Below are 16,088 nucleotides of genomic sequence, written 5' to 3' on the forward strand. Positions count from 1 at the left end.
TACACGATAAACAGACCTTTCGCCAGCAAAAAACAATTAAGCAGATTCAACATCCACCGTCGCTGCCGCCGTCGACATTCGCTAATAATCGCACGCGGGACCACGTGCCCTTTGTGACGCCTGCGCACGTGACAATGACATCATCACCATCATCACACGCGCATGCGCAGTGGCCACACATTATAAACTAAACTTACTCGAGCGAAAAACAACAGCAAAAACAAAAATAAGATTATTATTTTTGGGTCATTTAGTGAGAGAATCACAAAGATGTTTTTTTTTATTCCATCCAATTTTCTACATTAAAATTATAAGTGAAATGTTTTTTTTTTTGCATACGTGTGAACATTAGGATGTCACCACTCAAATTCAAGTGTGTTTAATTTCAAGATAACACCTCCGGATTTTGTTTATTCATTCGCCTGTTAAAAACTGAAGACACCGCGAGAATTAGAAACAATCCTCAAATATTTGCCGGGTCGCTCAACGCCCATTGAGAAATGCATCGCGGTCAATGTACACAGAGTCCTTAGCGTAGGGGCACAGACACGGAGAGGAATAGAAGTACAGAGTGAGTGGATGCGTGAGTGGGTGAGTATGTGAGTGAGTGAATGAGTAGATGAGTGAGTGCGTGGGTGAGTATGTGAGTGAGTGGATGAGTGAGTGGGTGAGTATGTGAGTGAGTGGATGAGTGAGTGGATGAGTGAGTGGGTGAGTATGTGAGTGAGTGGATGAGTGAGTGGGTGAGTATGTGAGTGAGTGGATGAGTGAGTGGGTGAGTATGTGAGTGAGTGGATGAGTCAGTGGATGAGTGAGTGGATGAGTAAGTGGGTGAGTATGTGAGTGAGTGGATGAGTGAGTGGGTATGTGAGTGAGTGGATGAGTGAGTGGGTGAATATGTGAGTGAGTGGATGAGTGAGTGAGTATGTGAGTGAGTGAGTGAGTGGATGAGTAAGTGGTGAGTATGTGAGTGAGTGGGTGAGTGAGTGGGTGAGTATGTGAGTGAGTGAGTGAGTGGATGAGTGAGTGGGTGAGTATGTGAGTGAGTGAATGGATAAGTGAGTGGGTGCGTGAGTGGGTGAGTATATGAGTGAGTGGATGAGTATGTGAGTGAGTGAGTGGATGAGTGAGTGGATGAGTATGTGAGTGAGTGGATGAGTGAGTGGGTGAGTATGTGAGTGAGTGGATGAGTGAGTGGGTGAGTATTGAGTGAGTGAGTGGAGATGAGCCCGTATTGAAGCTTGGATCTGGCAGCAGAGTGGCTTATCTAAGAACTTCGTAACCCCGCGTGACCACACCGCAAATGACCGCAGGGGTGCACGCGTACCCTCCTGAAAAGGAGTAACGAGCCTCAGTGAGGCTTCCCTCCATAAACAAACGTGTAAATACGACTGGCTCTCTCCTTGCACGACATTAACGTTATGCTCATGCGTAAGCCACGCTGCAATGTAACACGCAGCTCCATGGGTCGACACGTGGACTCAGAGGGGCCTGCGAACGAAATAATAAAAACAAAATCTCGGGTGGCAAAATTCCACCAGTGTCGTCGCCGACGTTTTTTAGGGTACCGCGGTTTCGAGTCCCGGTCCGGACTAACGCCCCGCTCCCCGCGGCGCGCGGCTCGTGGTGTAGCCATGCACAGGAAATCCATGGAGGGGGTCAGCAAATACGAGGTGGCGCGTGACGGGGTCCCGAGCCCCCCGGGAGAGCCCTGCGACGCCCGGGGCCCCCCCCCGTCTCACTCCGTGGTGGCGGCGGCGGCGGCGGCGATGGCAGCGGTAGGCGAGATCGGATGGCGACCCGCGTCGCCACCACCACCAGCATCAGCATCAGCACCCCAAGGGGAGGAGCGGCAGAGGGCCCGGCGGTGGTGGCGGTGGCGAGGAGAGAGACGAGCGAGGGGACCGTGGGGAGCGAGGGGAGCGAGGGGACACCCCGAGCCCGGCTGTGCCGAGGCGAGAGGGCGACGAGAGGTGGAGACGCGAGGAGAGGAGGGAGAGCAGCATCGCCGCGCTTCGGGCGCGCGCCGTGGAGCACAGCGCTCGCGTGCAGCGACGCGGAGACGAGGGTGGAGGCGTGGAGAGAGGTGGACGTGGAGTGGACGATCAGGGTGGACGGGGAGAGAGCGGCGGTGGTGGCCCGGGGGATGGTGACGGTGGTGGTGGTGGTGATGATGGCGTTGGTGGTGGTGGAGGAGATGACGATCGGAGTGGGAGAGGAGGGCGAGGAGGGGGTGCCGGTCGACGGGGTGATTATCAGGGCGGACGAGGAGAGAGCGGTGGGAGTGGCCGTGGGGATGGTGAAGCTGGTGGACGAAGGGAGAGCGGTGGTGGTGGTTTACGTGATGATGAGGATGATGATGAGGAGGAGGATGATGATGATCATAGTGGGAGAGGAGACGGTGCGTTTGGTGGACTAGGTGATGAAAATGGGAGACGTGCAGAGAGTGGTGGTGGACTCGGTGATGATCGCGAGGGACGAGGAGAGAGCGATGGTGGTGGCGGTGGTGGACGAGGTGATTATAGTTCGAGAGGGAAACGTGGTGGTGGACCCAGTGGTGGAGATGGAGCACGAGGTGGCGGACGAGTCCATCGTCACGGCGACGAGCGGCAAGAGAGCTTCGCACGAGAGGACGACCGTGGTGGACGTGCGGACAGCGGCGAACGCACCGCACACGCCGGATGCTTGCAAGGGCCTGAGTCTCCCACAGTCAGCCCGGCGTCCGAGGCAAGGGTCGACTCATCTCCGGAGGCGGTCACAGACTCAGCCGTCTCGCCCGGGTCGCGAGTCGAACTCGTGTGAACGAGGTCGGGGGTTGACGTTGGTAGGAACGTTGGACTCGTTTGGGGGGGGGGGGGGTGAGACGAGTGTGATGGTAAGATCGGTGGCATTGTCATTCACAACATCCACGAGTTGTCAATGAAATCGACAACATGAGCGAGAAACAGTCCCGTGCACCGGCACTAACCAATCGATTAATTCGCGAAGTTGTTTGTGTTTATATATGTGTGTGTGTGACGTATCTTATATATATGTGTGTGTGCTGTATTCAGTTCTTTATGTATTATACATATAATATACGTGTGTGTTTAAGACGGCTTGCGGAAGATGTAAACATTGCATTGTGCGTGGAATGTAAGAACACACGTAACATTGTTCATTAATAACGTGATGCCGTTTTATTGTAAAAAGAATAACAATGATAGATTAAATAACAACGTCCTTTATGTAAGGACCAATGAAGAGGCTCACAGAGCATCTCTATGCTCGTTTTCCAAGAGGGGGCCCCCTACCACATTTTGGAGTTTGTCCAACTGCGTTGTTCATGAGCGTCTGGCTTCGTGCGGGAGGAAACCCAACAAAGTCCACCACACACACACAAAGGTGCGGGGGTGGGAGGTGGGGGGGTGATACTCTCAAAAACTCCGCACAGATGCATTCAAGAATCCGCTTGCTCTACTGCCACCGTCTGGCCACCTCGCTGCTCAAGCCTTCGATGTATTGTTGTATTTTCCCAAGGCTGTCTCCCGTGAAAGTATTTGTAGGGTTATTGGTTTTTTTACCCTTCTATCTGGCAACAAAACTGACACCTTTTTACAAGGAGTCATGTTTGCATAGACTGCAATACCTGCAGTCATAATACAAACAAAAGAACATAACTCTGATAATGTGCACTGTCCTTGAAGTTGATTGGTCCACACCCGGGACAGTGCATACATTTTCAGAGTTATGTTCTTTTGTTTGTATTATGACTGCAGGTATTGCGGTCTATGCAAACATGACTCCTTGTAAAAAGGTGTCAGTTTTGTTGCCAGATAAAAGGGTAAAAAAACAATTATCATATTTTTACTGGCAAATGAGGTTCCCATAGTATTTGTAGGGTTGTTAACTTGGATTCAAAGATCGTGCGCTATCAATGGGTGATGTGAGAAAATGTTCTCGAAATTAAGATCACGCGTGATGTTTTGTCGACGGAGTTGATTTTTGTTGTTGTTGTTGTTGTTAATGATATCGTTGTGTTTATCACGTGATTAATCCAGCCATCGTTTTATCGACAACGTCTCTAGCAGCACAGTGCGTGTCGAACAGTGGCTCTTAAACTGGGGTGCACGCACCCCCTGGGGGTGCGAGAGACGTGACCAGATCTTTTTTAAAAAGGTAAATCAGCGAAACACAAATGCAGTAAGGGGCCGTCCCTAAATGACGTCACGCACCTAGGGGGTGGGGGGTCAGACATTTGTGACGATGTGGGGGGAGGGGGGTTGAGAAATGTGACGTTACATCAAAATGCGCAACTTTAAATAAATATAGACAACACGTTCTACTTCATTAAATAGACTTTTTAATAAATATTTTCTCCTACAACATCAGAGTGCAGCGCCACATTAAATACGCACTACAATGACAATAGTTTAAAGATATTTGAAGCATGTTTTATATTTTTGGGGGGGGGCAGAGCTTTGTGACGTCATATTTTAGGGGGGGTCTGACTTTTTGTGACGCCGTGTGACGAAGGGGGGGGGGGGTCAAAAATCGTCCAAAATCGCGTGACGTCATTTATGGACGGCCCTTAAGTACAACTATTTCGTTGCATCAAACATATGTATTCATTAACACCGTGCATTTTTTTGTTTTTGACGATTGCGAACCAAACGGGGTGCAAGGCGGCAGTCCAGGCAGGTGCAGAAGCACTGGTGCAGGATATTCATCAGTGTGTGTGTGTGTGCGAAACGTTGAAGAGAGGTGACGCGGTTTCACTCGCATCCCGTGCGACTGGTAAAATGCCACTCATAATTATAAACCCGGGGTAAGTCTTTCCGGCTGCATGGAGACGTCTTAATCAATTGTTTAATTGTCTCTTTTAATGAGTGCTTTTGACGTCACGCTCTGTGGCAGCGATGTGAAGAATCAGGAGAAAACGAGTGTGCGCGTACATGCGACGGGATGCCACGATGTTGATGCCACGATATAGAGACTAGATCCATGAACGCAACCCACTTTGTGTGGTTTTTTTTGGAGGGAATTTCACAAATCCAAACGAAACCATGTTTTGTTTAACCAGGTAAGGCCCCACTGAGCTGCGTAGTTCTTTTTCGAAAGCGACCTGGCCACAAGTGATAGCTCAACGAAGTGTCGTATCACGTGGCTATTTAGATGCAGCCCTTATACTCTGAACCGCATGTTTTTAAATGTGTAGGGGAAAAAAACGGAAGACCCGGATAAAAATCCACGCGACCACGGGGAGAGAGACACGCAAAGTCCAAATATACAGCAGCAGGCGTCAGGGTCGGGATCGAACCCACGACCTCCTTCATACCAGGCGAGGTAGTTAACATCTCCTAGCCACCGTGATGATGATCAGAGAGAGACACGCAAACTCCAAATATACAGCAACAGGCGTCAAGGTCGGGATCGAACCCACGACCTCCTCCATACCAGGCGAGGTAGTTAACATCTCCCAGCCACCGTGGCGCCCCCTGTATCTCTGGCTGATCCACCAACACTCGCCTCTCTTCATCGCTGGGGTTGCGAGTTGAGACATTTGATACGAAACGCAGACAAACCGGTACATTCCAAGTTGAGCTCATTATGGACAACCCCCGTTTCTTATTTCAATGGATTACGACTTAACGATGGTAATGATATAATGTAATATAATGTATTATCACTGTAAAAGAGCTTCATGGCTCATCGGATTCCTCCAGTATAAATACATATTCTGATTCTGGTGATGATGCTAGAAATGTACAGCCCTGTGGGGACTAGGACCGGTTTCGAGATCACTCGCCACTGATATTCGCCATTGCAGGGAATTCAACTTATCTGGCCAGCTTCATAGTGCCGTGTGCTAATCACTGCGCCACCGCTCCCCTCCACGCTCACTTCTCGCCGCCAATGATCGAAAGATTTTCGCGCCACCCTCGCATCGTTTCACATTCGCATCGTTTCACATTCGCATCGTTTCACATTCGCATCGTTTCACATTCATCCCGTGTCGTGGGTTCCATCGGCCTCAAACGGTAATATTGGCAAAACAATTTGCATACTTCTGTTGAGTAGTAGACGGAGGTACTCGGAGACGGAGATGAGTTAGGGGCTTCCGCCAGGGTTTATTAACACGAATCACTATCCCTGGTTCCCTCTTCACCCCTTCTACTATCCCCGTTCCTCTAGTGACCCCGCTCACGTCACGGGGTCTCCCTTAAATACCCTAGGAGGGGTGACGTCACGTGCGCTGTCCAGCGCGCGCGACCCCACGTCCCGTGATGTCACCGCACCGGACAGCGCACGCGACGCCACCACTCCCCTCCTCTACTCCTCTACATCTCGTAACGTAACTTAGGGTGGCACGCGCACAACATTACGGGATATTTATCGATCGTAATAATCGAGTTTGTGTTTTTCATCGTTAAATCGCGGAATTGTTCCATGCCTCTTTAACTTTGTTACGACACGTGCGGTGATTATTTTAAATCGGCCACAATTGTAAACCAATTACGTTTAATTGCGACAAATGTATTCCGTAAGCCGGAGGGAATTACCGTCGCAGGCGATGATGCCTCTTGCTTGCTCTCTGATATTGTGCATCGCTTACATTTGAAAACAGTTTTCGGAAGAAAAAAACTCACGAGGAGGTATTTACTCTCGGGATACGCCTCGTGTGTGTGTGCGTGTGTGTGTCCATACGTGTGTGTGTGTGGCCGTGTGTGCGTGTGTGTGTGTGGCCGTGTGTGCGCGTGTGTGTGTCCGTGTGAGCGTGCGTGTGTGTGCGTGCGCGTGTACGTGCGTGTGTGTGCGTGCGTGTGTGTGCGTGTGTTCGTGCGTGTGTGTACGTGCGTGTGTGTGCGTGTGTGTGCGTGCATGTGTGTGTGTGTGTACGTCTGTGTGTGCGTGCGTGTGTGTGTGCGTGCGTATGCGTGTGTACGTGTGTGTGCGTGCGTATGTGTGCGTGTGTGTGCGTGCGTGTGCGTGTGTGTGCGTGCGTGTGCGTGTGTGTGCGTGCGTGCGTGTGCGTGTGTGTGCGTGCGTGTGCGTGCGTGTGTGCGTGCACATTCAGTTGGGAGCGGTGGCGCAGCGGTTGGCGCACTCGCCCCGCTCACGGCCGACATAAAACATCGGTGACGAATATCCGCACCCGGTCCCGGGCCTCCTCTCGGGTCGACTCAGCCATAAATGAGTTTCTGTAGTCGCGGTGTGGAGAAAGCGGCGGCGGCGATGGTGGTGGTGGCCGCTGGGGAGACAAAGGCGGCCGCGCGTGGTTTCTGCTCACATCACACGGGGAGGCGGCCTGGGGGGGGAGGGGGTGGAGGGTATCTTTGTCTTTGCATAAAAAACTAATTGTAAGCGCAAGTGTTGCCCGCGAGGTCGTAACCCTCCCTGTAGCCGCACCCGCCGCCAGATGATGACGATTTCGTCGATCGATCGAATGTGGATAATCGAATGTGGATAATCGCTTCGTTGTGTGTCGCCGATGTGATCGTGCCCGGTGTGTTCCGTGCGAGCGCGTCCACTTACCTCCGTGTGACGATGGCACAGCGCTGATGCGCGTCTGACCATGCGCACAGCGAAGTGGAGAAGGCGCGAGGTCGTATTCTATTTTGAACAAAAAATAAAATGTGGAGGCTGGCATTGTGATTGGGCGGTTGGTTGCTGGATGTTGGTTTGAAATTTGTTTTTTTTTTTACGTCTAGAAAAGTTTACTCCAATTGCGCGATTACGGAGGATCCGTTTTGTAACTCTCGCCGCGAGGCATGAGGATAACTGTGAACTTGAGGACGGTTCCGCGGACGGAGATATCGTACAACAAATTTCTGGGATTCATCTTCTTGGTTCTTTCTCGTAAAGTCACGTAGAAGGGAAATAATAAAATACTAAAAATAAAACATAATAAAATACAATTCTCACGCATTGTATTTTATTATCTTTCCGACAGACCTGTTCTTCACCTGAGGACTGTCGCTTGCGTTGTGGCCGAAACGTCGTGAGAATTTATTTTATATTTATTTTTATTATTTTATTACTTCCCTTCTACGTGACTTTACCGAAAGAACCAAGAAGATGAATCCCTGCAGTCACGAAAGCTTTAAATCGAAAAAGTTTCTGAGACTCTCCCTTCGAGTGAACTCTGAGCCGTACGCAAGGGGGGCCGACCCTGCGATATCCCTGTACCAAAATAAGCCTTGAAAAAACACCCCCAAAACCTGCTACACACACGAGATTGGTGCATGGTGGTCAATATTATGATGTATTCAAGATGCGTATCTTCTCCAATGCACATGCCCGTGCCTACTTTCCGTCTCTAAATGCAATTCCCAGCATGCATCTCATCCACGTTCTTATTTACGCACTTTAAAGTTTTTGTTCCACGTGTAGGTGAATGCCCAGGCTTCTAACCCGTGTAATATGTCTAGTGCTGTGCAGGAGGGCCATTGGCCGAAACGTTGCCGACTATATATACAGTGTTTTATTTTAAGGCGATGTAGTCGACGATTTTGTTGCGTTTATAGCTACATCAATATGATAGTCCATAATTTACGATTAATGTAAATTATTTCCTAAGGTGATTACATGGAGGCTAATCAAGGCGACAAACCCATGTCCAGAAAAAAAAACACTTAATAAAATATATCCACGAAACGGTAAAGAAAATTAATGAAACGGAAATAATCGATATTTTTGTCATCGAATCGTGACAATTCGTGGCGACTCCGGAGTTGATAGAGGTTGGTCACATACAGACATAGACCGGAGTTGATATTATTCTAGATTTGAAGCTTTCGTGACTGCAAGGAAACATACTCTTTGGTTTTTTCGGTAAAGTCACGTAGGTAAAAAATAAAATAAATTAAAGCACAACACTTAAGTGTGTCTTTCGCTACGTTGTCCCCACCTGAAGAAGGACGCTTGTGTTGCGTCCGAAACGTCGTGATTCTATTTAGTTGCTTTCATTTATTTTATTTTTTACCTACGTGTCTTTGGAGTTGATAAGAGGTTGGTCACACACAGACATCGACTCGCTCATCCACAGCGCGGCGCTATCCACACGTGTTCGCGACAGACATTCAACCAATTGGACTCGTGAAGTCTCCTAGCTCCACCCACTCTAACACAGCCCCGCCTACTCTAGCATAGCCCCTCCCACTCTGGCTTAGCCCCGCCCACTATAACACAGCCCCACTCACTCTAACCCTAGCCCCGCCCACTCTAGCATAGCCCCTCCCACTCTGGCTTAGCCCCGCCCGCTCTGACTCTAGCCCCGCCTACTCTAACATAGCCCCGCCCACTCTAACCCTAGCCCCGCCCACTCTAACCCTAGCCCCTCCCACTCTGGCTTAGCCCCGCCCACTATAACACAGCCCCACCCACTCTAACCCTAGCCCCGCCCACTCTAGCATAGCCCCTCCCACTCTGGCCCTAGCCCCGCCCACTCTAACCCTAGCCCCGCCTACTCTAGCATAGCCCCGCCCACTCTGGCCCTAGCCCCGCCCACTTTAACCCTAGCCCCGTCTACTCTAGCATAGCCCCTCCCACTCTGGCCCTAGCCCCGCCCACTCTAACCCTAGCCCCGCCTACTCTAGCATAGCCCCGCCCACTCTGGCCCTAGCCCCGCCCACTTTAACCCTAGCCCCGCCTACTCTAGCATAGCCCCTCCCACTCTGGCCCTAGCCCCGCCCACTTTAACCCTAGCCCCGCTTACTCTAGCATAGCCCCGCCCACTCTGGCCCTAGCCCCGCCCACTCTGACCCTAGCCCCGCCCCTTAGAGCCATAGCCCCGCCCATTCCAACTTCGCTCCGCTCACTCGAGCCCGAGCCCGACTCTTAACCTTAGCCAGGCACGCCAGAAGGCAAACAATGAGTTACTAAGGATTGTCTCAATGTAGATTGCACACAAGATACACCTTTGCGTCAGAGTTAGCCTCTCCTCAGCTTTGAATTGCACAATAATAATCATCATGAGTCATGATATATCCACCGCTGGATGAAGGGCCCCCCTCTCCTGGAAGATGTTGATATACCCACACTCTACCCCACCATTTCTACCCCCCCCCCCCCGATTTTACTGCACACAAACACAAACATCTAAACATTCGTCAATAACCGCTGCCTTCAAATGAAAACGTGATACATGTATAATTTCGATTTAAAGCTTTCGTGACTGCAGGGATTCATCTTCTTGGTTCTTTCGGTAAAGTCACGTAGAAGGGAAATAATAAAATGATAAAAATAATAAAAAGAAAACTTAATAAAATAATAATATAATATTATTTTATTATGTTTAATTTATTTTATTTTATTATTTCCCTTCTACGTGACTTTACCGAAAGAATCTGCTTATTCACCAAATGATGTAGCCACGCGGTCTTACCCAATCGTCAGTATCATCAGCAGCCATGTTTAATCCACTGCTGGATGAAGTCTTCCCCACGCCGTGCGTGGAGTGGGGGGGGGGGGATGTTTGACCATATTTCACCACGCTGCCCAGTGCGGCTTGGTGAATGCGGGGGAAGCACAGGGACTGGTTCTGATATCACTGGCCGCTGGTGTCGTGAACCTTGGCGCGGAATCGAACTCGGGTTACGGGGTTTCGTAGCGCAGTGCGCTAGCCACTGCGCCACCGCTCTACCTCGTATAGTACAAGTTAAATAAAAACATAATTTCTTATGCATGTGATCTTAAAAATTATAATCGCTATTAATATATATACCGTATCATCCGGTTTGTAAGACACGCACCTACAATGCTTTATTTGTATAACCCGGGGAGAAGTGCATCTTACGCATCCTATTTAAGCGTGGATGTTTGTGACCAGATTTAAATCGAAAAATAAGCAGATTGTTCAGAGGGGGTGCGGGGTGGATGGAGGCGTGAGGACACGAGAAAAAGGGGGATTCAGAGCGAGGCAGTTCGGGTTGGCGCGTGGTCGAGTTTGACCAAGAGTGGCCTTGCAGGTCACACATCGAAAAGGCCAAAACAAAATATCAAAGTGGTCTTCTTGCTCAAACTAGCGGGTAGCAGTGCAGCCACCTCAGCTGCTTAGATTCCGCTGCCCAGAGCCAGTGGTGGAAATTCCACATTCCTGTAGGGTCGGTGTAAGTGTATTCTTGGAACAAGCAAACGGTTGGCTTCCCCAACACAGTAGTAGCCTATTTTACTGCCCCCCCCCCCTCTCCCAGAGAGGTTATGAACTGAGTGCACTGGTCACGTCGATGTGAAATGCAAACGCGCACACGAAGAAAAAACTACACGGTGGTCACGATGTCGCGTGACCCCCCGTTGATTTCTCTAAAACTGAATCATTATATCCTTTATATTAAGTTCACTTGCTTGCTTGCTTGCGCGCTTACGACCGTGCAAATCTTTCGGTCGTGTTTTAACCCACTTCCCGTGATCCAATCAAGCTGACATTTTGCACACAGACTCGTTGTGCGTGACAATTTATTTTCGTGAAAATGTTACACTTTTTAGGAAAAAATAAATTATATTTAATTACCAATTGCTTAATGGTGGCAGGCAATCATCTGACCCATAGGTGGCAGCCATCTCAAGCCAGAGGACGAGAGGACTCTAGCCGCCACGCATAATAAGGATTTATAGTGAAAAACTTTGTTTTTACGGGTTAATTCTTTTTTTTTCGTATACCAATGGGCGTGTAAAGAAATAGAAATAAGCAAGGGAGAAAATAAAATTTGGGGTCAATTAAAAGGGAGGGGGGGGGAGTCACAAGACACCTGGACCACCCTGTACTTTCAATTTCAACAACAGAAATGGCAAGTGGGCGTGCGACGAATATCCTGAGATGAGGTTAGGGGTTAGGGTCAAGGTCACTGGGTTAGAGGCAGCAGGTGCCACTGGTGATAGCCATATATTCCTGGCCAGCTCGCCAATCAGCCACTCACACCACGAATCATAACCAACTCGTCAAGAAGCTACAAGCCCGATCCTATACCAGCTGTCTAACCAGCTACTAGTACTAGCGCTCACCAATAAGCCAATCAGCCACGAGCATTCGCTCTGCTTCTAATCCTAACCCACTAGTCAACCAGTTACTAGCCCTTTACAACTTTGCGATCAGCTACGCGTACAAACTCTATCCCTAACTAAGTACCCACGATTACTAGCTAACTTCAAACAACTAGCAAAATATAATATAGGTTTTTTTTTGGGTTAGATCGCGTAATAAATATATAAATGTGTCGTTAAACTCGCCACCACCCGACACAGCCAACTAGTAAGGGTTGTCACTTAAACAGAACGTGCCAATTCGTTACCAGTACAGCACTAACCGGTGTGTTGGAGAGCAAATCCACGACATTTACAACATTTTGCGGATGATATTGGTCGCGAAAGCCTACGTGCTAAACTTGCAAAACCATCCACCCATCACCGCCTTTAACTCTACCGCTTTATCTTAACCAACTAGCCAACCAAACAAATCGAACTCGGCCTCCTAAACCCGAACCTCACCCCCCCCCCCACTCCCACCACAGAACTCCACCTGTGACACTGAGCCGGTCCGCCCACCCATTTCGCCTCCTGGTTGGTTTGCAGTCCTCGGCCCGTGTCCGCAGCTCCCGAGTCGAGTTTGTTCAGCTCCGCTGTGTTTACCTTTCCCCCCTTTTCCGCACGTCCATTAGGCACTGTCCCAACACTCAGCAGCCGCCACGAGCATCGCTTTCACTCTCACTCGCCTGCCTGCCTGCCTGTACCCCCCTCACCCTCCCCCCGACGTTCGCCCCATCCACGACCCAAACCATAAAACCAAAAATCAAACAAATAGTTTGGTGCGGTGGTCACGATCGGGTTTGCGTGATACAAATTGTAAAAGAAAAAAAAACATGTTGGGGCGCGTCTTAGCAAGGAGCCATATCTTCGAAACGAGAGGCGCCTTGCTCCCGAACATCTGGCTGTTGATTCCGGCGAGCCTGGCTCTGCCGATGAGACACCGTGCGTCGAAACCGGTGCGGAGGTTTGCTTTGGTATTGAATCGGGACCGCCGTTGGGTTGCGTAAGCAACACGTGGAAGGGTTTCACGTGGAGAGGCGCGGATCGGTGTACGACGGAGGTGACACGTGGTGTTTGCGTATGCCGGTCTCGCTAGCCTTGGCTGGTTTCACAGGTAAGGGACGCTGACTCAGGTGGCACGGAAGAGGCGAGGTGCACACGCACTTGACGTTATCAGGAACGCTGATTGCCAAGCCGCCTTGGAGTAGGGATTATTCGGCGTAAGGCGCTACGCACGCCGATCTATAATAAGAATAAAACAAGTATGGCCATTGTTCCAATTCCATCTGATTTAAATGACACGTACGTGTACAGCCCGTATTGGTCAATCCACTGCTGGATGTAGAGCCACACCACGCCTTGCGTACTTTGACCATACTTCACCGCGGTGGTCAATACGGATTGAAGGTGGGAGGAGTGCAGAGGCACAATGGATGTTGCTGCCCTGTCCTCTATTACCCACAACGCCGATAGCACCTGTGATGCATGGAGGTCACCCATCCATGCGCGACCCAGGCTCACCCCCGCTTAGCTTCCGGGGTGTGTGGCGGCATCGGGCGCATTCCGAGCGATGTGGTCACGTGAGTTAATTCGCGTAATTTAATAGCAGTTGTAATTCGCAATCGGTATCTCACTCGCACATCTCAAAAAAAAAAACAAATTGGCAATTTGCATCTGCCGCACATTAACCGCGCCGATTTGCCCATCGTCCCGAACCCAAGCGGTGATTTAAATCAATGGGACAAATCTTCAGCGGCGTCCGCTCGAGTCGATCTCCCTCAAGAGAGGACAGGCAGCAATGTCCACATCATCAGCCTGTCGCATCGAGCGCCCTTGGGACCCGGTGAACCTGAAGAAGCAAGCAGATTAATCCGTATTATTGTCATCGTCGTCGTCCTCTTCATCTTCATAAGCCAGGATCCACTGCTGGTTGAATACCTCATCAAAACCGTCGCCATCTCTCAGCGTCTCGCAATGCAACAATCGCACTTGGCTCCTAGGTGGCTTTTGAAATATCGAAGTTTTTTTTTTTACCGAATTTGAACAAAAAATGGCTCTTCCTTTTATTTTGGTTTCCGAGTCCCGTGAAGTAGAAGGTGCTCGAAAGGGAGCCCCTCAACGGGAAATGTTGTGCCTACCCCTCCTCCACGATGACTTTTCGGAACGAATAAGAGTTCCCCACACTCTACCTGCACCACTCTCACCTGCATCGACTGCTGGGCGCACAGCGACGGCGGCAGGGGGCGGTGGGCCGAGGGGGCATTTTAAGAAAAGTGCCACCGTTGGTTCAACTGCCGCGCCGAGAGATAGTAAACTGGGGCCGCGTTAGGGGAAGGGAAGAATACGACGCGGAGCGATTGCCAATAGTTTTTTTTTTGCTCAGAGGTCATGCCGCAACTCCGAGGGTGTTGCAAAAGGTCCGAGCGAGATCGCGTGCGATGAGCAGATACGGCACCGCTGCCTCGCGCGGCCTGTCCCCTTTGTTGAGCCTCAGCGCGAGAAGGAACCTCCGTCCGTTGGGGTCGAATCCGGCCACGTGTTGGCAGCTCTCGCCTGCGCCAGATGCGCTCCCCGTGCGCGCGGCTGCCCTGGCCTCACGTCTCTGGGCCAAACTGCTGCGAGGCAGTACGTGGCACGCGACGCGAAATGCGCCCCGCACCCTCCCCCCACCGGCCTGTTGCAGAAACGGCAAAAGGTTCAAGTTTACGCGAGTTCACTCTTTTGCATTCGTCAAAGAGAACATTCGATAGATTTTCAGAAAGATTTTTTTTTAATCTATAAGTTGCTATAGGATGAGTCGTGGCGCAGTGGTTAGCGCAACTGCACCATGCCACCCGAGCCGGCTCCATGAGTTTCATTTTTGGCCGCGGCTAACAGCGGTAGGGAATGGCTATCGGAACCGGTCCTAGGGTCTCGTCTAGGTCGACTCAACCACAAATGAGCACCCGATACGGTGTGCAAACATCAGCACTGGGGAGAGAAAGGCGGCCGGGTGTAGTGCAGTCTCGTACTGCGTGCCGACCTTCATAGGTGCTCGTTTGCAACACTCGTTCCAATGCAATGCGCACTGCTAAACAAATATATGCACACGAGTTCCAACTCTGTAGCAATGGCTCAGTACATAAAGCAAAGACGAAGATTCCCCGTATAAGCTTAGCAGACTTTTGGGGCAAGTTCTGTTCGCGAGCAGCTATGGAGGCCCGGAACGGCACGCGAGAGGGCGTGTGGATTGCCAGCACCACGCTCGGCCGTCTTTGTCTCTCTAAATGGCAATGCGGGGAAGCTCAGGACCGATGAATGAAATCGTCACTGGTGTTGGCCGTTGGGCGGCAATCGAATTCGGGTGGCCGGAATTCGTAGCGCAGCGCTGCTAACCGCTCCGCCACCGCTCCCGAGTTTTGCATTATACCAACACAGCCGCCGTTCGCCACTCAGTGACGGTGACGTCACCACGGCGCCGGTGCCAGGCCAGGTGCACTTTGAGGCCACGTGAAGTGTCGAAGGCTCGCTGACAGGAGGACTAGGGACAGATCCAGAAGGTGCCATGGGTTGGCTGACTAAGATGACCGGTAGATGCACCACCTTGTGCCCCCTACTGTGCCAACGTGCTGTGTTTTATCCACCCGGGCGCTCCGCTCGTTGTTGTGAGCGTCGCTCCTCTGCCCTTCGTTACTGCTGGAGGTCGACTGCCTCCAACTGCACAGTAGCAGCGTCCTTCACGAGCCTCCTTCACAGAGGCCGATCTTGACGCCGCTGGTTACCAGTCGGCAAGTCCACTCGGCTCCACATCCTCCCGTACCGCATCAGCTCCATCTCTTCCCCAGCCCGTGTATTATAACCACCGAGCACACGCGCACCACGCTCACTGCCTGCGTTACTGCTCCCTCCAATCAAGCGGACGCTTGGCTGCCGAGCGTGGTCGACTCGAGCCGTGACCGCGGCTGCAAACGATTCACCAAGGGTCGTCATGGCGCTGGATAAACACCCCTGTAGCCTAAGGGAAGGCGGGGGGGGTGCTTTCCTGCAAATGATTGTGGAAGTAAAACGCCGGGCTCGATTAATTCACGAGAGAAAGTTGAGATGAC

General features: G+C 50.9%; 1 protein-coding gene across 1 annotated transcript in view; it reads left to right on the forward strand.

The window, feature by feature from the left end:
• The window catches only part of LOC133361814 (visual system homeobox 2-like), a 39,593-nt gene extending 32,040 nt beyond the window's left edge, over positions 1 to 7,553 (forward strand). Inside the window, exons 5-7 of the mRNA XM_061580809.1 lie at positions 1,633 to 1,859; positions 2,420 to 2,647; positions 7,503 to 7,553. Coding sequence (XP_061436793.1) covers positions 1,633 to 1,859; positions 2,420 to 2,647; positions 7,503 to 7,553 — 506 coding nt within the window. The remainder of the gene's footprint in view (positions 1 to 1,632; positions 1,860 to 2,419; positions 2,648 to 7,502) is intronic.
• Positions 7,554 to 16,088: the final 8,535 nt, after the last annotated feature.

This window comes from Lethenteron reissneri, chromosome 8 (genome assembly GCF_015708825.2).
Source record: "Lethenteron reissneri isolate LAM-NWPU_2019-01 chromosome 8, ASM1570882v1, whole genome shotgun sequence".
Lineage (NCBI taxonomy): Eukaryota > Metazoa > Chordata > Hyperoartia > Petromyzontiformes > Petromyzontidae > Lethenteron > Lethenteron reissneri.